This window comes from Mustela putorius, unplaced genomic scaffold (assembly GCF_011764305.1).
Source record: "Mustela putorius furo isolate JIRA1106 unplaced genomic scaffold, ASM1176430v1.1 tig00000145_pilon_pilon_pilon, whole genome shotgun sequence".
Taxonomy (NCBI): domain Eukaryota; kingdom Metazoa; phylum Chordata; class Mammalia; order Carnivora; family Mustelidae; genus Mustela; species Mustela putorius.
Window position 1 is genome coordinate 37,211,544 of NW_025421294.1, and position 24,550 is coordinate 37,236,093.

The window sequence follows — 24,550 nt, forward strand, 5'->3', positions numbered from 1 at the left end:
CCCGCCCCATAGCCCCTCACTTTTTTCTAGTTTATGTGTCTGCTGATTCAAGAACCACAGGTGCCCAGACTCTGAGTAAGCACAATCCTGGTGACTTCTCTTTGGGTTGGGCAGGTGAGGCCTTTTCTGTTTTCCTTCCTTCGACCCTCCCAACCTTCCTCCTTCCTTTCTTCTCCCTGCCCCTCCCCCCTCCTTTCCTCCCCCACTCCAGAGGTTTTCTTATACTTTGGAAGATTTGAAGACCCTTTATTGTTGGCCTCCCCAGCTAAAACATAAGCTCCATGAAGGAAGACTTTTTGCTTTATATTTGTGGCCTTAAGTGACAGGTGCTATGTTAAGCTCCCTTGGTGTGTTATCAGAGTCCTTACACAACCTGTGAGGTGTGTTCTGTTATTACCAGCCATTTAGCAAAGAAAAGAAGGTGAGGCACAGAGGGGTTAAAGAATGCGACCAAGGTCACACAGCTACTGGCAAAGCCACAAGAACCCCAGCTCTTTAGCACTGTGCTGACACTGAAAGAACGCAGCACACAGCCCTGTGCCTGGGTGCTGCACAGACATTGGATATGTTAGCTTTCTGCGAGACAGCCTTATTTTATAGGACAGAAAATTAAGAGTTTTAAGTCACCATCATGAAAATATTTTTGAATAATTTTTAGTGGTACGGAACATGTTCTTGATACTACATATGATATAGTTAAGTAAAAAAAAACAAAATAGTGTTTCATTTAGGTAATACAGGTCTTCATACTTTGGTAGATTACTTGCCGATTATCCCAACAAGAATGTGAGTCCTTGCCTGTCTTTTCACTATCACCTTCTCAGGGCTTAGGAGTGTGATGGGCAAAGACCTCCATTCTTTATTGGATGGATGGATGAATGAATGAATGAGGTTTGAGGAAGACTGCCACTCGATGAGTAACAAATCAGGGAAAGAAAGAAACAGTCACTGAAGTATTATGAAGTTTTTTTTAGTGATAAAAATATCCTCATTAACCATAATAAGTAAAGCAAGAAAAAGTATTTTTCAAACTTCTCTAACTAGACCCCTCTAGCTAAGATTTGTCATTCTGTAATTTATATCATGGAAAAAAACCTATTTCTTCCTCTTTTTAGTTTTCCAAATATAAAATTGTCATAATAATGAATATGCTTTTTCAAAAAGCATGCCCTAGCCCCTGTGAGTCTGGTATGTTACTCCCTACTCCACCTGCAGAAATCTACAGGGCAGATTTTATAAACTGGCCATCCCTGTTCTGACCCTGGCTCACAGAACTGTTTGGCCTACTGGTGTATTATTCAGTATTTCTATAATAAATATATATATTATAAGTCTTATGAGAAAACCCCAATATTTTAAAAAATCTTTTTTTAAAGATTTTATTTGTTTATTTGACAGATGGAGATTACAGGTAGGCAGAGAGGCAGGCAGAGAGAGGGGGAAGCAGACTCCCTGCTGAGCAGAGAGCCCGATGCAGGGCTCGATCCCAGGACCCTGAGATCATGACCTGAGCTGAAGGCAGAGGCTTTAACCCACTGAGCCACCCAGGTGCCCCTAAAAATCTTTTAAAATCAGTAGTCAACAATGTGAGAAAACACTGATATAACATTAAGTGAACAAAAGAAGACACAAAACTGAATATATCATTGGATTCCAATGGTGTATGTATAGGATGCATAGGAAAAATACAGGGAGGAGATACATAACAATCTGAGAATGATTATCTCTGGATGTAAGTTGACTTCTTTTACAGTTTTAGATTTTCTCACTTTTCTCTAGTGAACATGTATTGGTTTTGTAATCAGAAAAAAAAGGCACATATAAAAGACTCATGTGTTTTAGTTTTTTTTTTTTTTTCTTTTAAAGACATTTTTGATAAGTGGATATTTCTCACATAGCATCCACTTCTGGTGGAAGCTTCTGGTGCACTTTCCCAGGCCTTTCTGTTCCACCCATCCTGCTAGGCAAGCCTCAAGGCATTATCCTCGGCTTGCCCTGGGCCTCTGCCCTTGCCAGTGTCTGCTGCTGTTCCCCACCCCAGTGCAGCTCCTCCTTGCCCCAGCAGCTCTACACAGGAGTCCATCCTTCAGTGTGGTATTCTCATTAAGAGAATGGTTTGTGGAGATGGTTCAGGTCCTGGGTTCTGCCCTTCCTGGCTATGTGACTTTAGGTAAGTCACTTAATCTCTCAGAGCCTTGGCTTCCTCAGCTTCAAATGGGATAATCCTGGTCCCACTCCCTCATGTGGTTATAGAGATGACATTAGATGTTGTTATGAATAGTGTAGCCCAGAAGATGGGACAAAGTAAGTGCTCAAAACACGTTAGTTATTATCATTATTCCCTCAGCGCTTTTTGAACAAAATGTATAGAACACTTGCCATGTGCCAAGCACTGTGCTGGGTGCTGGGTAAAGAGAGTTAAACAAGCAGGCATGGCTTCTGTGTGCATGGAGCTCCCCTTCCAGTGGGTGAGACAGACTTTAATGAAGCACTGACATAAAACCACGTAACAAACTGATGAGTGCTACTAAGAGCCGCTGTCCTGCATGGCTCTGCAGAATGAGCATGCTTCAGTGTGGGAACTCAGACTCTGAAAGGCAAGGAGAGTCACTCCACATCATGCAACCAGGGAGTGACAACTGGAGTTCTCTGAGAGTGTGTGAAAGGGGGACTTGGTCAAAAGTGAGGCCAGAACGGGTCTCTGTGACAGTGAAAATGGAGTGAAGATCTGAAGGCCAAGGGAGTAGAGGGGTGCCTGGGAAGTGGGATATGGGATATAACCATTCCAGGCAGAAGGGATAAACTGAAGAAACAGCATTTCTGAGGTGAAAGGTTAGTCTATGAGACTGGTCTAACAACATATGTGACAGCATTTAGCCTAATACCTGGCACACAGCAGCCCCTCAGAAAAGGTTGGGCCTCATAACTTATCTCTGTGCAAGGAACTTTGTCCCCATCAGACATTGTCCCTGAGTGAGACAAGCCCAAGCCAGTACACTTCAGAATCCACCTCTCAAAAGATTCTCTGTGGAGAATCAGAAATCCCACAATACCAAAAGACCCCCAAGGGAGCTTATCAAGACTTCCTAACTTCTAACCTGTGATTTGCCTTTAAACTCTCTAGACCTGATGAAAGTACATACAGGCATTTTTTTGAGACCCTGCTTACCAGATGAAATTCTTTGCATTATCCCCATCAATCTTCACCCTTATCTCATGTAGTTCTGTAAAGTGGGTACTTTTCACAACGGGAGAACACCGAGGCTCTGAGAGGTGGAATGAGTTATTTAAGGTTGCACGGCCAGGGGTGACAGAAATGGGATTCCATCTCAGGCTGTATGACTCCCAAAACCAGATCCCCTGACCACTAGCAGTACTGCCTCCAAAGTTCACCTGTCTTTGTTCCACTCTTAGAGCTGCCAGCACGTGGACTCAGCCTTGGGCCAAGTCGCTCTTGTCCTCACAAGTTTAATATGATCCCTGAGAGAATGAGTCTGGCAGTTCTGTTCCCACCCCAAACATCTACTAAATAGCAGTTCAGGGGTGCCTGGGTGGCTCAGTGGGTTGAAGCCTCTGCCTTTGGCTCAGGTCATGATTCCCGGGTCCTGGGATCGAGTCCCGCATCGGGCTATCTGCTCAGCAGGGAGCCTGTTTTCTCCTCTCTCTCTCTGCCTGCCTCTCTGCCTACTTGTCATCTCTGTCAAATAAATAAATAGAATCTTTAAATAAATAAATAAGTAGCAGCCCAAGGCCAGGCTCAGGGAGACTGAGGTGGCTAGGATTGGCTCCACAACCTCCAACTCTCCCTGGCCCATATACAGAGCCTGGCTCTGGATCTGGGAGAAAGTTGGATTATTTCCTTTCCCTAGCTCACTCAGGTCAAATATATCTGGGACTAGATGGAAGCAGAGCTGAATTTGTCTCAGGAAAAACCATATTTGTGTGAAGATGAAGGAAGCCAGGAATGTATTAGAGACAGAAAAGACCGTTGATCAGTCACTCATTGTCTCCAAAGGTGTTTCAGGACATGCTAGCAGAATGGATGTAAGGAGAGGAAAAGAGGAATTAGGAATGACTCTTGAGGTTTTGGACCAGTCAATCAAGTGGGTGGTGCCCTTCAGTGACAGTGGGGATGGCTGCCTGAATGTGTTCAGTGTGGAATGCTTGTTGGATGGCAGGAGGAGATGAGTAGGTAAAGGGAGGCATCAGGGCTGAGAATATGGACTTGGGAGCCAACATCCTAAAGATGGGTTTCAAAGCCTGGTGACAGGCTTGGATATTCATCTGGAGAAAGGGTAGATGAAGATATGGTCTTACTTTATGATGGCTTATTAAACTTCACATATGTTTTGTACACTTTTCTACATGCATATTGATAGAGAAGAAAGCTGACAATATAACCCTGGGGTTCTCAGCATATGGAGACAGGCAGGGAAGGAACCAGAAAAGAAGCCAAGGAGGAACAGCCAGGGATTCAGGAGGAAAACCAGAAGCTTGTGAAGCAAGGAGGCATGAGCAGGTCGGAGAGGCAGGGAGAGATCACGTGTGCCAAAAGTGAGAGGCCAGCTAAGAGGACAAGCCTGAGCTCTGGATCTGACAGCATGGGGCTGAAGGGAGAGCTTGCAGGCTGAAGTCTGGTGAGACCATGAGGACAGCTTGGGAGCAGCCAGATTTCAGTGCATGAGGCAGAAATTGGATAAAATCCTTGTGAGGAGGTACATGAACACCCACTACCCCACATGTCACTGCTACAGCTGGGAACAACTTTCTCCAAAGTATCTGCTGGAGAACCTAACCCAGGAGAAGATGAAAATGAAGGACTAAAATGCTGACAGATATTGGTCATCAAGATCAAGTCCAGCCAGACTGGGTCATTGCTAATTGCATTAACTGGTAGAGACCAAATTTTGCACCTCTTCAGTATCCATTTTTTCCTGTACATATTACAAAGCCTAAGGAACAAAAGTTGTTTTGGTTCAACTTCAAGAGGAAGTCTTTTTTATAGTCCCTAAAAATTACAAGCTGGTAGCTATACCATTGTTTGAATTGTATGACAATACACCAGGCTCTGGACCATCATTTCTTGTCTCCTTCAACTTCTGAACAAGTTCAATTTTATATACAGCTGAATTCTGTGCAGTGGTGAAATGAACACACAGCCATACACAGTGTAGAATGAACATGGTAAAAAAGTCTTTTCAGGGTTATTTCTTTCCCACTCCCTAAATTGCTACCTACTTCCTACTGTTAGAATAGTAGAGTTAATGTGGAGAACCATATTATATATGGCCATATATATACATATATATGTCTATACATGTGGTATAAACAAATGTGATATATAATTTATTATTGTTTCTACTCATACTTCTTTGTACATTAAAGAAAGTGGACTTCTTTCTTTTTGTATTTTCTTTTACATTTCACATTAAACTTTTAAAATTAAAAAAAATACATATTACTGGGATAAGATAAAGAGGATTGGGATGAGCCAAAGAGGGAGGTGGAGAGCATAGCAAAGATATTTTTGAAAAAATTTTGCTCTGAAGAAGAGCCGGGAAATGAGAAAGTAGTTGATGGAGAAGATTGCCAAGGGCATTAAAAAAAAAAAAAAAAAGATTTACTTATTTTAGAAAAAGCACGAGCCAAAGGGATGGAGGGAGGGAGAATCTCAAGCAGACTCCACGCTGAGCACAGGGCCCAATGTGGGGCTCAGTCACCTGACCCTGAGATCATGACCTGAGCCGAGACCAAAAGTTGGAAGCTTGACCAAATGAGCCACCCAGGTGCTGCAAGGGGATTTTTTTTTTTTTTTTTTAATGAAAACCAGACCTCTTTTATGTGCTTCATGGGAACAATTTTGTGGAGAGGGAGAAAGTGAAGGTGGAAAAAGGGACAAATCATAGGAGCAATGTCTCCAAAGAGGCAGGAGGGAACAGGAGCAGAGCTCCTTCAGCCACAGCCATAGGAGGGCTTGCAGCAGGGCAGGGGTATTAGAGCTTAAGAAGGAAAGATACAGATGCCAGGTCTGTGGGCCACTGAACCCACACTTTTCTGACAGAAGAAGACTGGACCAGGGGAGACAGACCTCCACTGGACCCTGTCCGGTCCTGGATGTGACCTTAGTTTCTTTCTGCAATGTGAGGACCTTCATCCCTGTCTCATAGGTCCGTGGGAAAGGCGAATGGCAGATCTGTGGAATAACGATGTACTTGGCACTGTGCCTCGCACAGAATAGGCCTTCAGGACCCTGGGAAACCAAAATCCTTCAGGCAACCCTGCCAGGCAAATGCCTTATTATCAAGACAGGGAGTTGGGTGCTGGCCTGGACCATTTAGAGAGAATACATTTACTGCAAAATCCAGTTCCCCTGTGCTGCTCCCCACTGAGGCTCTGGATGAAGCCACCTGCAGCCATTCCTCCCTGTGTGCTGTGGGGTGCTCACAGCTCCTATGCTGAGGCACCCCCCCCCCCAGGGTCCTGGGCCCAACCCTCTCCCCTAACATGACCACTTATCACCTGGGTGACCTTGAGCAAGTCCCTGCCTTTCTCTAGGTCTGTTTCCTCACTTGAAGCATGGGGTGGTACAGTTGACCTGTAGGCTTTGTATCTGGATCCATAAGTTCAAGTCTTGGCCAAACTTTGTTTATAACACTAATAAATAACAAACATCAACTCTAACACCACCAACTGATAGGTAACCTTGGCCAAATTATCCATCCATGCAGGGTCTGCAAAAGGGGACGATGCTACTTCCTGCCTCACAGTGTTCTAGTGAGGACTAGAAAACAGCATACAGGTAGTTCCCGGCATAGTGCCTGGTGCATAGTAGGTAACTAATTTAACGAAGGGACTAAACGCTTTCAAAAAGGGTAAATGGCTCCCCTACAAGGCCTATACAGAGCTAGGGGTTTCTGGGTGTATGGCATCCAACCCCCCTTCTTCAGGCCCAGCACCCAGCTTTTGAGAGAACTGCCCCACACCTACCTCCCGACTCCACTAAGTACCCTGAGGAGGAGGAGGCCTTAACTTGGCCAGTCACTATGCCACCCGCCTGACAATGGAAAGCAATGACACTAAACCTTGAACTTGAGCTAGACCTTGTAGGAAAGCAGCTGCCCTGCTAGATTTGCTAATCTGGTGGGATGACGGACATGGGAATGGAGCTGCTGGTGGCCTTCCCCCCCACCCCAAAAGGGAGCCGAGCTGAGGATGATGCTAATAAGGATGACAGGGCAAACAATAAAGGGCGGCCAATATTTCAGGTGCTGTTCATTGAATGCCTGCATCAAGCCAGCTTTACAGGATCATTTTCCTGAATTTTCTGTCACATGAGACATTTTTTTTTCCTTGCTTGACTAAGATTGAACTGTTTTATGCCACTTAAAACCAAAGATTTCTGACAACACAACCTGCAATGCCATGGCCTTGGATTGGTGTTGCTTATTTGGTCTGACCAGCCTTCCACCACTGGGCTATATGACAGTGACCACTACTGAATTGTCTGGAAGAGGGACAGAGGTGCCTCAGGACATGGGGCCTGAACTCCAGAGCTCCAAGAAAGAGCTTCTAGAGGAGCCAGGGACAGGAGGGGGAAACCTGACCATACCTGCCTCTCCTGGGTCCAGGAACTACTAAATTCAACAGAAAGTCATTTGCCTGGGCTCAGCCCCTTCTCTTTGGCCCAGAGGAGCATCTAGAGAAATCATTTTCTCAAGATGGACCACTCCAGGGGCCATCATGGCCATCCTGGTCTGTGCCCCAGACAATGGTAAACCCCAGAAGCCACAGTACAGCCTTGTGGGAGAGTATGCACTGCAATGTAGTTCGCTTGAGGGGATGGGGGGACTGGTGGCGTCCTAGTCCCATCGGTGCAGAAGCTCATAGGGAATAAGAAACCAGCAGGTCTACAGCAGCACAGACAGATCTAAAAATGAGGCAAGTGGAAAAAGAATAATGGAATAAGAATCTTTGCACAGTCTCATCTATCTGTGCATGTAAAACTCTACATGTTTTTATAAAAACACTAAACATAAGAGTAGTGCCTATTTGGGCAGGGGAAAGAGTGAGTGCGAATTTAGAGTAGGGGTTGGGGATGAAGCAGTAAAGTCAAACAAGAGAAGGGGCTTTTGTGGTCCAGGGATGACCCCATGCTTTGAGCTGACATGTCTGAAAAACTCAGCTCAGCACCCAGCAAGGAGGAGAGACAGGCACCAGTGCAAAGGGGACTGTTGTGGTCACAAGCCTGGCTATATCCTGGGATCTCCTGAAGAGCCTTAAGAGATCTAAATGCCTGGGGGCCACGCCCTGAAGCACCGATTGAATTGCTGTGGGTGCAGCCACAGTCAAGAACCACAGAATTAAGGACAGACAAATGCATCTGGGTTCTAATCCTGGCTCTGCCACTTACAAGCTTGGTGGTTCTAAGCAGGTCACTTCCCTTTTGTGAGTCATAAATTCTTTATCTAAAGGGGCTAAATCCCCGTGTCTTGAGGAGAAAATGAGCAGCTCACAAGAGACGGCACACCAGACACCGGGATCTGTAGCTGGAACCCCTTGCACGAGGAGGCTGGGCTAGGAACATAATTCCATCAACTGAAAGAAATACATGAGGCCTATGAACTTTTTCTTTCTGAGACTTAACTTTAGCTCAAATTCCAGGGCAAATAAAGGTACCCCCAGTTCCACAAGCCAGGGGGGATATTTTCCCAGATGAGGGGTGCCAGATAAAATCCGGGATGCCCAGTGACATTCGAATTCCAGAAAAACAACAAATGCTTTTATAAGTATGTCCCAAATATTATTTGGGACATACTTGTACTAAAAAAAATCCTTTTCTGAAATTCACATGTAATGAGGTGTCCTGTATTTTTATTCAATTTGACAAACTCAGATGACACCTGAGCTTGTTGGCTTTCAGTCTTTATCTAGTGGGGTCTGTGAGAGGTGAGGACGGGGTAAGGGGTCTCTATTCTGGGGTTTTCTATTCTGGAGTTTCACAGCTGACAGTCTCTAAAGGAACTATGTCAACTCCTTGTTCCTTGTGAGGAAAAGGAGATCAGAGGGCTCTGGATTGCACAAACATTGGCTGACTTGTATTTATCCACTTGGTACCTTAGACACTGCCATTAGAAAGCCCAGTTCTAGGAACTAGGAGAGGGAGATCCCATTTAGGGTGGGATTTCTGTGGTTGTCATGTTGCCTCACCGCTGCTGCTACCAATAGTAGGGTATCTGTTGCCTGAACTCAAGCCATTAAAAAAATCATAAAAGCTTACCTTCCTTATTTTTATTATAACTCTTTTTTCTGATCATGAGTTGTTAGTAACTTTGGTGGTAGTGGTGGCAGTGGTGGGGACCACCCATAATCCCTTTACCCAGATGTACCCAATGGCAATTTACTCTTTCCCCTGGGAAGGAAGGATTAAGCTTTGATCACATGCCAGAAATTTCCCCATTATCTCATATAACCTTCAGAAAGAAAAATAACTTCATTGCCCTTTCTGATTGTAAAAGCACCATAAGCTCCTCACACATTTTTTGGTAAAGTAACTCATAGAGGTATAAAGAAATGAAATTTACCTAGAATCCTATCACTCAGAAATGGAATTCCTTCGAATCTTACTTGTACACCTGGTCCTGTAACACAGGTACTTCCTGTCAGCCCGCACATCTCCAGCACTACTTGAAGATTAGGAGACCGAGGAGCACATCTACCATAGACACTAGTGTTCCAGGGGGTTTTCTTCCTTTCCTCCAAGGGGCTTGGGGCGTTGAAGGGGACTCAATAAAAGTTTGCTAAGTGAACAAATGTGCGGGGGAAGAGTCCATACTCCTCACAGATTTATTCAGATTAAGTCATCAAAGGCAGCTTCCAGTTTGTAAATTTTCAAAAAACCCTAACCCAGATTACAGGGTGGATAGGATTTCTTGGTGGTTACCCGCACACATGGGCTACATGAGAAAGCAAGTGAATGAGGTATGATCATTTCCCTGCTCTGAATAGAGACCTTCAAAAAAGAGTGACAGGAGATCAAGGAGGCTTTAGAAACTTACATCTCCTGAAGGTGAAATGTGAAACCTTCTATGGAAAAGAGTGTGGGGGAACATGGTTAAAATGCCCAAGTAAGGCCCCAGCTTGCAGGCTGGGTAGCTATTCATAGGTTGGTTTGCATAAGCCTGGAATTGAGACATGTGCTTAGCCTCACATGCTAATGGGCAGAGATTCTGCTTTCTTAGCTATTATTTCTCGAGTACCTTCTATGTGCCAGACAGTGTGCTGTGTCCCTTTCATATACCCTCTCAGGTCACCCAACAATGCCAGGAGGCGAGTACTACTACCATAAGCCCATTTTACAGCTGAAGAAACATAGAGGTTTAATCACCTGGCCAAACCCACAAAGCTGGCAAGTCGACAACCAGGTATAGAACAGAGGTCTGTGTGACTTTCAACCTTCTATTCTTAACCACTCAGAAGTTATGCCTTCCTTTGGGGAAAGGAGGGCACAGCCAGGGTGCATGAATTTTCCCGCCTTGCCCAGTGGTGGTGCAGGTGGTAGTGGTGAGCGAGGTGAGAGTCAGAGTGTTCCCTCAAGGTGCAAGGCAGAAAACCCAGAAACCGCCCAGATATTCAGATCCACCAACTATGGTACCTCTCTATCATGGGATATTACTCGGCAGTTAAGATGGAATAAACCACTGATTCACACAGCAACAACACGAATGAATCTCTAAAATAATGTGCTGTGATAAAGCAGCCAGACAGAAAGCGCATATACTGTATGATTCCATTTATGTGAAATTCAAGAATAGATGCAACTAATATATGGTGAAAAATCAGGACACAGGCTGCCTCCAAGAAAGAGGGGAACCTTCCTAGGTTATGATGGATATATAAACCCATCCAAACTCAAACTAAAAAACCAAAAACTTTAGATCTGTTTATTTGCTGCAGGTAAATGACAGGCCGGGCTGTGTCCAGATGCTTTGAAAAATCTGATCTCCCCTTCCTCAGAAATCACATGGGCTGGCTCACATGTAACCTATGAGTTCAAGAGCTAAGGTCACAAATACAAAGCAGGTCAGTGGTTGCCAGGGGTTGGAGGTAGGGGAGAATGGGGAAGGACAGCATAATGGGTATGGGTTTCCTTTTGTGGTGATGAAAATGTTTTAGAACTAGAGGTGATTGTTGTCAACTGAATGCCACTGGATTGTACACGTTAAAATGGTTACTTTGACATTATGTGAATTTTAAATCCTTTAAAAAGGTAAGAAAAGAAAAAAGGTCTCAAGGGCTTCTGCGCCTATGGATTTTAGCTTTAGTGGCTGCCTCCTCCGTTAGAACCACGGCTAGCCAGGCTTCTCTGCCTGCCTCCCCAGTGGACCTTGAGCCCCTTACCGGTGGCCACTGTAGATACACAAGGACTGGGGCATAAATTTGATCGCTAAGTGGATGTGTGAGTGACTGAATGAAAGAGCAAATGAATAAGTACCTGTGTGAATGACTGAATACAACGAATGGGTGTGCAAACACATGCATAAGAGAATGAGTGAGCAAATGAACAAGAGAGTGAAGGAATTGGCAAAGGATTGGACAAAAGAATGGGTGGGTGAATGAGCAAGTACCTGATGTATGAATGAACCTGGCCCAGGGCCTGGACTCTGGACCCAGCCCTTGTGGGTTTCAGTCCTGGCTTTGCAACTCAAGTTTTATTTAACCTCTCTGTGCCTCAATTTTCTCATCTGTAAAATGAATATGGCAGGTTGTGGTAAAATAATGAGAAGTTAAAATGTGTAAACTGCTTAGAACAAGGTTTGGCAAAGTGAGCCCTTGCTGTTTGCGAATATTGAAAAAAATACACGTCCATGAGCACGGAGAACCATTGCCTGGTCTGGCCCGCAACCTACCGAGGAGCTGCACCTCATCGGTGATGCCGTAGACGTCGATGAGCGCCCAGAGTGGGCCGCCCACGGCCACGCCGCAGTGGAAGAGCACGGGCTCGCCGTCATTGACGCTGTAGAACACGCGGCCGTGGCGGTCCGCCCAGTAGGCTAGCACGGTGTCGCGCAGCGCCAGGTTCTCGGGCAGCGCCTTGGCCCAGTAGCCAGGTCGCGTGACAAGGTCGGGGCAGGCGTACTTGGGGATGTCCTGGGCGCTCATGAGCGACGGGTCATGCGCCGTGAAGCCGAAGCGCAGCGCGCCGCTCCAGCCGGGGCGCACGGCCACCAGGCGCAGCCGCACCTGCTCGTACAGCCGGATGGGCCGCTGCGTGAACGTGACGCCATTGCAGAAGCTGTTGCGTCGAGTGGCCCGGCGCGAGTGGCCGTCCAGCCGCACGTTCTTGCCTTTGGCCTGTGCGTGGAAGCGCGGCGCTTCGCCCAGCACCGGGCGCCGCTCGGGGCCGGGGCCGCAGCACGGCCGGGTGGCCAGGAGGCGAGCCGGCGGGCTCGGGTCTGTGGGAAGAGACAGACAGGAGGGTGAGGGCCCTTCAGAACTCCATGAACAGTTTCGTCTTTTTAAAAGTCATTTCCTTTTTAAATTCCATCTTAATTAGACATTAATAAACTCTGAGTAGGTTCCAGCTACTGCCAGCCTGCCCAAGGCTATCACAACAAAGTCACTCTATGCTGTGACTCCCCCTCTTTCCCCCCCAACCCCTGCCCCCAGCCATTTACCCATAGAAAATGAAGGCATTCTTTATAAGCAAGGTTGGCTTTTCTAGAACATGCACTGTTGAGGATTCATTTCTAAGGGAATTTTGCCCCAGAGGACCTGGAGAATCTCGGGAGGGTCTTGGTTCAAAGGAGCGGGCTGCTGGCCACAAACTCAGGTGGCTGAGATTTGAGGTGGGGGCTTCATCATTTCCACCTGTCCTCCTCCATCCCCAGGGCAGTTCCTAGGAGATGGCAGGGTGGGGAATTACTACACAAGTCTCTGCTGCCCATTCACAACAGCAGCTGAGTACAGTTTTCATGGCAAGGGCTTATAAATCGCAGGCAACCCCTGGCCCATAGTGGTCTGCAGTCATGGGAGAAGAATAGTCACCTTGGGAAATGAGAGGCTGTTGTGGGGACCACTCCTCCCACACCCAGCCATGGGGCTCACTGCTCTCTGGGCATGTTGTTGGGTTTCCACTGAGACAAAGGGGAGCGAGGACAGGGGAAAATGAAGAGAGGTGTAATGATGAGCCAGGGAAGTTATGGTTCCCCTCCCCAAGCCTGTGGGGGAGGTAGAAAGCCCTGTTGGGAAGCTGGAGGCCCCTCTCCAAACAGAAGCCAATAATCCCCAGAAGACAGAATACAAGGACAGAAGCCAAGGTCCTGCAGAAGGAGAAAAGAAAAGAATTTATGGGACTCTAATCATTCGTTTAACAAATCTTTAATGAGCACGTAGTGTTTTAGCCAGGTACCATGCTAGGCATCGGAAATACAGTAGTATCCAAGAAGGATGAGGTTCCCACTTTGAGGGAGTGGACATTCTGGGGCAGGGGTCAAAGTCAGACAAGAAGTAAAACGTACTCTACCTGGTGGGAAGCGTGACAGAAATGCAATCAGGAAGTGGGGAAGAGTAAAGTACTAGGTTCACAGAGGGCCTCTTGAAGCAGTGACTTTGAGCAGAGGTGAAGGGATTGAGCCATGAGGGTAGCTGGGGTGAGGGGTGGGGGGGTCCCTTCCAGGTAGGGGCAAAAACCAGTGCAAAGACCCTGAGGTGGGAATGAGCTGGTGTGGCTGAGAAACAGCAGGGAAGCCAGCGGGGCTGGTGTGAGCAGGTGTGGGAAGTGGAAGCAAATGAGAGCAGAGCTGGAGCGGGGAGGGGGGGAAGGGGAGGAGAGGCCCTGGTTGCCTCTTGTTTTTTAAGCCAATTTACCACAGTGAAAGGGATGTTACTGGAGGTTTCTACCAGAGAAGTGATGAGGCTGCAGAGGGGACTGCTGGCAGGGGGTGGGCGAAGGAACTGGGGGCTAAGGACAAGGCTACTGGATTATTCCAGGCACAGATGATGAAGGCTGAGATTGGGAGGTGGGGAGGTACCTGGCAGAGTGGCGAGAAGGGGTCAGATTCTGGATATGTTTTGAAGGTAGTAGAGATTGCGAATTTTGAGGTTGTAATAAGCAAGGAAACATTCCATATACTAGCTTTGGGTGGTTAATATAGTCGATAAATAAGACCTAATGGATACTTGACGGGGAAGCAGAGAGGTGGTGAGGAGGAATAGGGAGATACTAGGGTTGGATCCTGGAGGGCAGGGGCTTTTTCATTTCATCTTTGATTCTCCCTGTGTCTGCCAGGCACACTTCAGGCACTGGATATATCCCAGCCGCTGCCTCTCTTTTAGAGCTAGAGCAGACCTCAGAAATCCTCTTCTCTGATAAGCCCATTTTTCAGATGGGGAAATGGGCCCAAAGAAGGAGAAGGGCCTGTGGAGTTCAGGGTCAGTAGGGGTCCGAGCAGACCGCCTCTGAGGCAGGAGACAGAATGGCAGAGTTTCCTTCCACCCAAGGGGGATAAGGAGAACATCTTTTGCTTATAAGCCATGTCGAGCCAGGTTTCTGATATTTGCAACCCAAACAGCCTTGATTGATAGTAACCTTGTATGGGGCAGCAGGGAGAGGGGGCTACGAAGGGCCTTCAGCAGAGCAGGCTGAAAGGGAGGGGCTCCCTGGGCAGCAAGGAGGGTGAACCCCGAGCCATACTGCGGGCCATCTCCAGAACCACAAGGGTAAGAGCAAGGGCCGGCTGGAGAGCTGTTTCGGGGACAAAAATCAAGCAAGTCGAGGAAGTACAACTCCAGTGTAAACCAAGAGAGGCCGCCCAGGGACCACAGAGCCCACGTTCTCCATGCACGCTGTAACCTTGTGCAAGCCACCCAGCTTCTCTGGGCTGAGACTTCCTCCAGTGTCCACAGGCTGAATTCTCCCCAAGGTCCCCATAGCTGGCACAGTCTCCAGGAAACACTAAATATGACCACAGATCAAAAGCACTTCTGAGCACCAAAGCCCACAAGCCACGGTTATGTGATTATGTTCCTCTCCCTAACATCACTGCTCTTTCCCCAACCTTCTCTTTCAGGGAATTTCTTTACCCAACAGCTTGAGAATCCTAGTAGATGTTCTTTTAGAGGGACCTGGTGGTTGAAATGAACGCTGGCTGGGGAGACACCCGGCTTTGTTCCTACAAGGGGAAGTTTCCTGTAAAACCAGCTATATGTTAGGACAAAATACAGCCAAGTGACCTGCGAAGTTTACATACTTGTTAAATCTTGATTATATGATCCAACTTCCTTTAGGGAGTGAGGGATAAACACTCTTTCTACCCGCTCAGAATCCACTGCCCTGACATGAGGTAAAAAGACCAGAGTGAAAGTGTCTAAGAGGATGTGTTATTTATACAAATTGAAAATGCTTAAGGTGAAAGAACAATAAATAATCTCCCAATTGTACGTCGCTGTCTGGTTTTAGCTGGGCTCGGGGAAAGTGGCTTCCACAAAAAAACAGAAGTATGAACGCGGGCCTCAGGGACCCCACAGAACATCCTAGTTTGGAGATGTCAACAGAAAACCTGAAGTTGAAACGCCACAGCCATGTTACAGAAAGTTCAGCAGGGAAGAGAAAAATACCTCCTTTCTCTCTCCCTTCGCACCCTAACTCATGTGGCATTTTCCATGGTCTCTGTCTGGCCCTTCTCCATGGAAGGGCTGCTGGCTGTGCCCTCCCTCTATGCTGTGCCTCATGCTAGATGTCTCCTGGGACATGGGATTGTAGCTACTTTTCAGAATCTTCACCTGCAGGATTTTCTAGGCGAGAAACAAAGCTCCTGGCAGCAGAGACCCTTCCCCTCGGCTGCGAGAAGCTGTGTTGAGATGTAGGCCCAGCAGCACCTGATCCCAAACCAGCGTTCCTTCCTCCGGTCCCAGCCTGCTTCCGTAAGCAGCACGCACGTACTGAGTACTAAGTAGTCCCGAGCATCTTTTCCAACTTCCCTGCAGTCAGAGCCCACATCCAGTTTTGCTTCCTGCCTTTTTTTTTTTTTTAAAGATTTCATTTATTCATTTAAGAAAGAGAGAGAGCACAAGCAGGTGGAGAGGCAGAGAGAGAGAGACAGAGAGAGAGAAGCGGACTCCCCCACTGAGCAGGGAGCCTGACATGGGGCTTGATCCCAGGGCCTGGAGATCATGACCTGAGCTGAAGGCAGACACTTAACCATCTGAGCCCCCCAGGTGCTCCTGCCTTTTTGTTTCTTAACTCGACATTATATAAAAACTATTTTCCCCGCATGGCTCCTGGAGCCTCCCAGTGCTCAGGTTTCATGGCTGCGAGAGCCAGAATGTCCCCCACCTTTCCCCTCCTGGGATCACTTCAGCTGTTCCCCCAAATGGCTGAGTCTGTGGGCACAGAGGTTCCTAGCTGCTGGCACCAGCACCAGATTCAAACGGGCACACTGTCAGGGGCGAGAAAGCCTTTGGCCAAGAAGAGGCCCCCACACCATGTCCGGAAACAGGCCCCAGGCCCCTGTCCTTCCCCGGAAGGCTGAGCACCCGCCAGCCTTGTGAGGGTGCCCACTACGTCCAGGGAGCCCCTGCTCTTCTGGTCAGGGAATCCGACCTGGGGACTCTAAGGATAAGGCAGTGCAGAGGTGGTCTTGTGCGGTGGGGGCCCAGGAGACTGCTGCAGGAGCCCATCCCATGTGCAGGAGGGAGCAGGAGACATTCCTGGCCCAGCCTCACAGTTGACCAAAGGCTGCTCCAGCCCTGCCAAGACCACAGGGGAGGGTCTTTCCAGCATTTTGTCAGGGAAGCAGTGCCTGGACTCTAAACGTAGGGGCAGGAGCGCCTGGGCAGCTCCATCATAAAGTATCTGCCTTCGGCTCAGCTCATGATCCCAGGGTCCTGGGCTCCCTGCTCAGTGGGAAGCCTGCTTTTCCCTCTCCCCCTCACCCTGTTTGTGTTCCTTCTCTTGCTGTGTCTCTGTCAAATAAATACAATCTTTAATAAAAAATCAATAAGCATAGGGGCCGTGATTGGGGGGGCACACTGAGTGGCTATGGACAGTTAGGGAGGACAGGACTCTATTCTGACTAAATAAATGTTGCCACTGCCCATCCTTGGACAAGTCCTTGGGTAAGACAGTGGACGGAAGAGCAGCTCGGGTGATGGCTATGTGCTTTTCCCACGTCCGTCCTTTAGACCGCCCCTCCTGGCTCTGGGTTCGAGCCTGAGCTTTGCTGCTGATTTGCCTGGGGGCCCTGGGTGGTCACGTCACTTCCCAGCGGTGCAGTTTTTCATCTGGAATACTGTGTGACCTTGGGCCCATCTTGGGCTGCTGAGAGGCTGGGAGAGCACAGAGATCGGGCAGAAATCCTGGCATATAGTAGATGATCACTGAACGTTCCTTTCTTTCCCTGTGGGAACAGCAGATCCAACTCCTGGGGGAGCCCTTCATCTCCGTCTCTCCCAGAGTCTCATTTTCTAAATCTCCGTGTGAGAGGCAGCTAAAAAGAATACAGGTTTGGAGTCAGACAGATGTGGGTTTAAATTCTGTTTTGTCATTTTATAGTGGTGTGATGTTAAGGTCCATGCCTAACTTCTCTGGGTCTCCCCGCCCAGACCTCCAACGCTGGCAGGAGTCCTCCCCACCCTGCAAGACCGCTGTGAGGAGTTTTGAGTTGGCAAGCTAAGTTCATCAGACACAATGCGTGGCATGTAGTAGGTGTTCACTAAACACGTGGTCTCTCCCATCAGCCACCTTACTTTGTTCCTTTGACAAGAAAAGGTTTCTAACGTCCTTTGACATCAGAGAAGTCGACCTGTAGGTCTGGGGAAATACATCTGGACGTGTTTCTCCGTGGAGGGCTGGTGACCTTGACCAGGAAAGGCCTCTTAAAAACCCTGGGGTCGCCTTTCCTTAGTGTCCAAGGACAGGAGCCCACTTTTAAGCCATCCCAGCAGTGTCCCAAATGTGCCTCGCTTGTTGCCCCAGCCCAGCCTCTCCATTGATCTAAAAAGAGCCTGAGCAAATGGTATTTACGGCCAAGAGGATGACAGGAAGCAACACCCCAGCTTCTCTGGCCGCTGAGATGACAGCTTCCAGCGTGCTGGCATTCAGCAGATGGCATTCTGGCTGAAATTTTCAGCCGCTTCCACTCCACAGGGAAAGGGACTCGCCAGCCGGGAGAATGGTCTATTCTGTGCCCTCCTTTCACACGCAGCCCTTTACTGAACCCCTGTTACGGGCCGGTGATTGCCTCTGTTTATTCGATTTAGACTCTGGGATAACCCTGCAGGATCGGTTTTACCACCTTCGTTTTCCAGAGGGGAAAACCAAGGCTGCAAAGCTGGGCAGTGGCAGCAGAGGGCCAAGCCTAGGCCCTTCCATACCCCATCCCTTCTCCAAAGCAGCCCCCTATAACCACTGGAAGCAAGTGTCCTGGCCCTTGTGAAGGATGATGAAAACTGTATAGGCCTCTCTCCCCCGAAAAATACCAACACTCCATGAACACAATTTGGCATACAATTTCAGGGGCTTCCTAGACTCCTATGACCTCTAGGCTCAGACAGTATACCTCCGGCGAGAAGAGGCTGGTTCAAGTGACATTTGTCCAGGTCCGCAATTCAAATCAATGCTATTGGCAACATGGTCTGTGTGTGTGTATGTCCTTTACAGAGGAAAACACAAGGCCAGTATTGGTAAGGCTTCCCTCCACCCAAAGCCAGACAAGAATATGTCTTCTCTGGCAACATGAAGTACCTTTGCCATTGGTGGGTTTGAAAGCGGGCTAGGAAAAAAATAACCAACGTTCCTCACCTCTGCCAAATGGGGCAGTGACTGGCACCCACGAGACAGATGCCAGCGTAATGGGACTTTGTTCTCTGTTTCAGAGAACCTGGGAGGCCAGGATGGAATGGGGCCAGCCCACACTGGTAACTGCCACCCTGCTCCTCCCCTTCCTTTTCTTTGCAAACAAAACCTGGTCACCCCAGCACAGCTGGGAAGGCCCCACACTCCTGTCAACACCTACGAGGAGGCTGGGGAGGGAAGCCGGAGGTCACGCGACACTGCTTGTTGGGAGCAAAGCCTACTCCTTCCAGGCCTCTTGGCTCAAGTGGGCTCAGATGCACCAAGTTCCCAGGGGGTGAGGTCATCCCAATGCCCCCGTGAAGTGTGCTCAGTGGAGTCAGGATTTTCTAGCCCATTCTGACCCTCTGCTGGGCCTCTTCACTGAGGTCTCTTCCTGATAAACTGCCCCAGGAAACTCCAAGCCCCAGGAAATTCCCAGGGGCCAGCTCCCCTGGTTAGGGTCCCACTGCCACTTTGGGGCAGGGAGCCGAGGGAAGTGCCTTCATTCTCTCTCAAGTACATCACTTCCTCCTTCATCTGACTTTTCAGGAGCACGCACTCCATGCCAGGGCCTATCCTGGCTGCAGGGACACATGCACTGACAAGTCACACATAGCCCTTGCCCTGTGATCTGAGACTGGGTGAGGGGCAGACACCGACAGCAGGACTATGCAGGGTGGGTGATGGGCAAGGCTGGGGCCGTGGGGATGCTTCTCAGAGCAGCCATGCTACAGGACTGAGGCAGACGTGGCTAGGAGGTTGATAGGGTTGGAGAATTGTATTTGATGCAGAGGGAATAGCACAGGCAAAGGCCTGGAGGTGAGAATGAGTGTAATGTACTTAAAGAACTAAAAGGAGTGTAGGGCAGAAGACAGAGGGGAAGTTGGAGCCAGAGCCTGGGGCTGCATCACAAAGGGTCTTAAAGGCCATGCAGAGGGGATAAGTTCCTCAAGAAGGCTCTGGGGACCACCGAATTGTTTGGAGCAGGGAGGAACCCTGAGGATCCACCTCTCCAAAGAATGAGAGTCAAGCCCAGCTTCTTCCCATAGAAACTTCCTCTCTCTCTTCTCAGCCTATCAAAATGACCTAGCAGAGCAGGAGTAAGAAAAACAGTTCAGGTTTTGAATGTTGCTTCCAACTGCTGGTACGGTCCTGCCCCTCGGCACCTGCTTCTCCTCCAGGCAGCTCCTGGCAGTGGCCTGGTGATAAGCTGGCTGAGTCCACCAGCTTTCTTCTTCTCTCTGCCGTGAGGACAGCCTCTCCCCTAGCCTGGGTGGGGCCCGGCTGCTCGGCCACTCACTAACCTGCAGGGCTCCAGCCTGATTTTTTGGAACCATAGATCCACTGGTCCTGCTTCTCAGGCCCAAAGCAACACTGGAGGAGAAAGCCCTCCTTGAACCGCGCTGTTGTGGCTCCTGGAGCCAAGGCGGTGTTCTTCGCAGGCCCCACGGCTGGGCAGTGTTGTCTGGCTCCGAGGAGCAGCGACCTGCCTTTGTGACACACCACGTGTGTGCTGTGGGCCTGCTGCGTGGCCCCTCTGCCCCTCACCACCCGCTGCAGGGTGGCTCCCAGATGACGAAACCGAGGCCCCTCTCTTGATACCCTCACAGAGGCCACCCAGCTTGCAAGGGCAGTGTCCGCTTTTGACTCTGGTCCTGTCTGACTCCAAAGGCTGCGCCTTTCGTGTTTCATACTTCACTCCACCCCCAGGGTCTCTTGCTTTTCTCCTGACCTGCGGAGGGGAAAAGAGCTAGACTACGTCCAAGTAGCTTAAGCCGCCTTCTGGTGGGAGCAGTGGAGGGATGCCCTGGCTTGGTCTTGAGGAGGGGTGGTGGGGGGGGAAATGTCATCAATCAGCTTGTTTTGAGCAGCTCAAAGGCCAGTTTGGCGGAACTTGAGAGGAACAATAAGCAGCATCTAAAAAAGGAAAGCCAGTGACTGATTACAGCTGGGGGGGGGTGGTAGGGGGGGTTAGGAGTTAGAGATGGGCCCCCTGGGGCCCAGAAAAGGAATTGGGGGTGGGACACTGTCAGAGAGACAGACCTTCCAGGGGACAATGCAGAGACTACCATCGGCTCTGTGCTCCCCAGACCTCCTGTGGTCCTCCTTGGGGAGGCGACTGCTACCAGACCCAATGAGGCAGGGAGGCTCAGAGAGGTTGGGAGAGCTGCCGGAGGCCACACAGCCAGGACATGGTGTTGTTAGCATCTGAACCCAGACCAGCCTGGTTCACAAGGTTAGGGAAGAGAGGGCTCTGGCTGCTTCAGGCAAAGTGTAGAAGTCATCCCTGCATGGAGGAGCAGAGCACAGGGCTTGGCATACAGCAGGTCCTCAACTAATGTCTCCTTCCCTGCCACGTTTGGCTCTGAGGCCCGCAAAGAAGTGACTCTGAAGGGTGCCTCTCCCACTCTGCTTCCCCAGCTTTTCTGTTTCCCTCCACCTCCTCCGCCATGCTGACCGTCCTCCAAATGAGTGAGAACTGAGGTTGCTGCAGAAAGCCTGCATGGTTCAGGTAAACAGCTGGGTCAGGACTGGACTCTGACGTGGATCCAAAACCAATGCATGCTCTTGACCATTCTTCAGAATGGCTTCTCCAGCCAACCAGTGGGTGTTCTAGTGATCTCTCACAGGGACCTGAGAGGAACAGGACGACTGGTCCTATTGTTCCTCCCCACCCTCCACCTCAGCCCACCTATTTCAGGAGCACAGCTTCCTCGCCTTCATGGAGTCCTTGTCTTGTCTTCTCACGGACTTCCCTATTTATTCCTCACCGCCTCCCTGTAAAGGAGGTACCATCATTCTCCCCCTTTTAGAGATGAGGAAGTGGAGGCTCAGAGAGGGACATGACTTGCCCAGGGTGACCCAGGATAGATACAGTAGAACTATTTGAACTCTAGGCTTCCTCTGAAACCAAGGCTCTCTCCACCACCTCTCCTGGGATTCTGGCAAAGAGCTTGTCTGTAATTGCTGTGTGAACAGCACAAAGCTCAGGTCCCCAGTGTCCCCATCTGCCAGATAGGAGGCAGGTTCCGATCACTCTCTGGTCCTAGGAACAGAGTCCCTGGGGGGACTTTGTCTGCAGAGATGAAGGTCTGGGCCATCCTCGGAGTCAGGGAAATTCCACTGTCCCATCTCCTGACCTTGAATTGCCCCGAACCTTGAGGGGAAGGGAAGCTCTTCTGTGGAGTGGAAAGTTACCAAGCCGACCCATCTTGGGAGACACAGGGTACGCGTGTGCCCACCCATCTCTTAAATCCATCATCCTTCGGGAAAAAGGAAAGAAAACACGTGCCCAAGGGATAGAATTGTAATATAAACAATGTGTAATGTTGAGGATATAAACAGAGCACACTTGTGAATAGCTGTGGGCACCCTGCCCAGGGCCAACACTGCCCCCGACACCCCCACCCCACCCATTTCCCCACATGGCTTACTCGTAAAAGCACTTTCTCCCCACTGCACGGAGGTGAGGCATGAGGCCAGCTGAGCCTCAGTAATAAGAACGAAGAGAGAAAAAGGGACAAGGGTGAGTTGGGCCTGATGTCCAAGGACAACAGTCCCAGACCCCAGCGAGGGCAGGTGGCTGCATCTTTCTGTGTCCCAGTGTCTGAGCCATCAAATGGGCCAAAGAACTTCCAACCCGAAGAAACGGCCGAAGGATGTTATAAAAGAAAGACTGAAGGGGTCTGCAGGTGTTCAGCAGATGAACACAAGAGAGCATCCCCGTAAGACCCCAGGGGACCCCTGGAAGAGCATCCCCCTGGGATGGATGAACAGTTCATCCGGGGTCCATCTGACACTCAGTTGCCACCACAATGCTCACATCAAGTCCCAGCCAGGCTAAACGCCAGTGCTAAACACCTCACTGCCCTGCAGACTGCTTCCACAGTTAGAAAGTTCTTCCTTTGGTTGAGCTCAAATCTGCCTCCACATGAAGGCCCTGCACTGGTCCCGTCTGTGTTTGGTCTGTGGTGCCCTTCCCCATCAGGTCTGCTCTCTGACTGCAGGGATCTGCAGAGAGCTCCCAGGCCATATCGCTAGGAATTCTCTACTCCCCTGGGGATGACACGGGCCTCGATTTGCAGTCTAGAAAGCCCTCAGGACATCAGCTGTCTCCTGACCTGCTTTGAAAGGGGGTTGGAGAGCTACACATCAGGCTTTGGGGAATATCAGCTGGGGTCCCCTCGGTGAGCCCATAGGCCACTTAGAGACCATCCCCACCCCACATGCCCAGAGGCAGGATGTGGGACAGACACCTAAGGAGCTGGTGAACAACCAAAACCAAATGTGCCAGGGGGCTTACAGATTTCTGCCTAACACCACGAAGGCTTCCGGGCCCACCTGACCTCCCACCCTGACTTGCCATAGTCCCAGACGGACATCCTCGCCTTCTCAAAGCGATCATGCTGGACTCCTTGAGCTGTGTGCCCTTGGGCAAGTTACTCTCCCTCTCTGTGCCTCTCTGCTCTCCAACAGTCACAAGGGAGTAACAACAGTAGCTGTCTCCTGAGGCTTGTTCTGAGGGTCAAATGCAGGGACCTGCTCGTAACAGTGTCTGGCACAGACCAGCTGTGTGACATAAGTGTGTGTCTTCTGGGTCTCTCTCCCCCAGGAGCACAGGGCTCAGTGCAGAGCAGGGGCTGGTTTCCCCTGTGAGTACATAATCCTAACAGGCACCCCGTGGGAGCACTCACTATCTGTCAGACGCCCTGCATGCCTGTGAAGTGACATCATCACCCCCTTTCTGCAGAAAAGAGAACCCAAGCACAGAGAGGTCAAGTTGCTTGTCCGACTAATGCAGGCATGAAGGGCCGCAGCCTGTGCTGTCACCATTCTCTGCCGAGAATGACCGCACAGTCCAGAGACACGACGCTCCTCACCTGCAGGAAAGCCTGGGTGCTGGGTGACACAGGGCTCCCACCTGAGCCCCATACCCTTGCTGACTGATGGCTGGGTGCTGCCTGGCCCTCTGGGCAGGCAGGGCCCATGAGTGGCTGGACTCAGGGGAAAGGGTGTGGGCGCACTGTGACACCTGCAAATGACAGGTAAGGGTGGCCAACCACAGGCCAATGGTTACAGGCAGGAACCTCAGAGAAGGGGTGCAGAGATCAAGTTCACTCTTCTCCAGGGCCACCAAGTCTACAGGCCCTGGGTGTGGTCGGGAGGGATGAGGAGTGAACAGGCAGCTTCATTCTGGCTGATGTGACAGAAGTAATTCATCTTCCCAAGGACAAAAGAGGTGGGAAGAGGCACTTGCAGGCAGGACCTGTTGACAGGGGTGGGGCTCAGGATGAGGACAAGGGGCAGCAGCCCCAAGAGGGCGCAGGGCGCCATGCCCTTTAGTGATGGAGAAGAAGGAGCTCTGGGGCTGGGCAGGCCTGGGGTCAGATTCCACTCTGCCACTTCCTGGCTGCCGGTCTCAGGGCACGGCTCCTTTCCCCTCTGAGCTCAGTTTCTTTATCTGCGGAATGGGAGACTACTTCTGGAGGGCTGCTCCTGACCGGTGAGAGAGGATGAACTGGATAAAGGGCCTGGAATGCGGCAAGCCTGTGGGAGTTGTGAGTGCTCTGCTGCTGCCCAGGTGAGCGCTCACTACCTACAGGGCTGCACCCAGGCCTCCTTCCTTTGCCCTCCCCGCTTGAAGCGCACACCTGGCTTCTGGGCTTCTATTTTAAGCCCTCATAGAGCACTGCAAAGTACAGAAAGCCCTTTGGTCCA

The 24,550-nt window shown here is 49.8% G+C and overlaps 1 protein-coding gene and 1 pseudogene across 2 annotated transcripts in view; one reads left to right on the plus strand and one right to left on the minus strand.

Moving 5' to 3' along the window:
• NEURL1B (neuralized E3 ubiquitin protein ligase 1B) overlaps positions 1 to 24,550 on the minus strand; it is a 38,470-nt gene that overhangs the window by 8,318 nt on the left and 5,602 nt on the right. For both annotated transcript variants that reach the window (XM_045075602.1, XM_004737600.3), the window contains exon 2: positions 11,907 to 12,452. In XM_045075602.1, the coding sequence (XP_044931537.1) occupies positions 11,907 to 12,452 (546 nt within the window). The remainder of the gene's footprint in view (positions 1 to 11,906; positions 12,453 to 24,550) is intronic.
• Positions 2,433 to 5,379, plus strand: LOC106003464 (annotated as a pseudogene).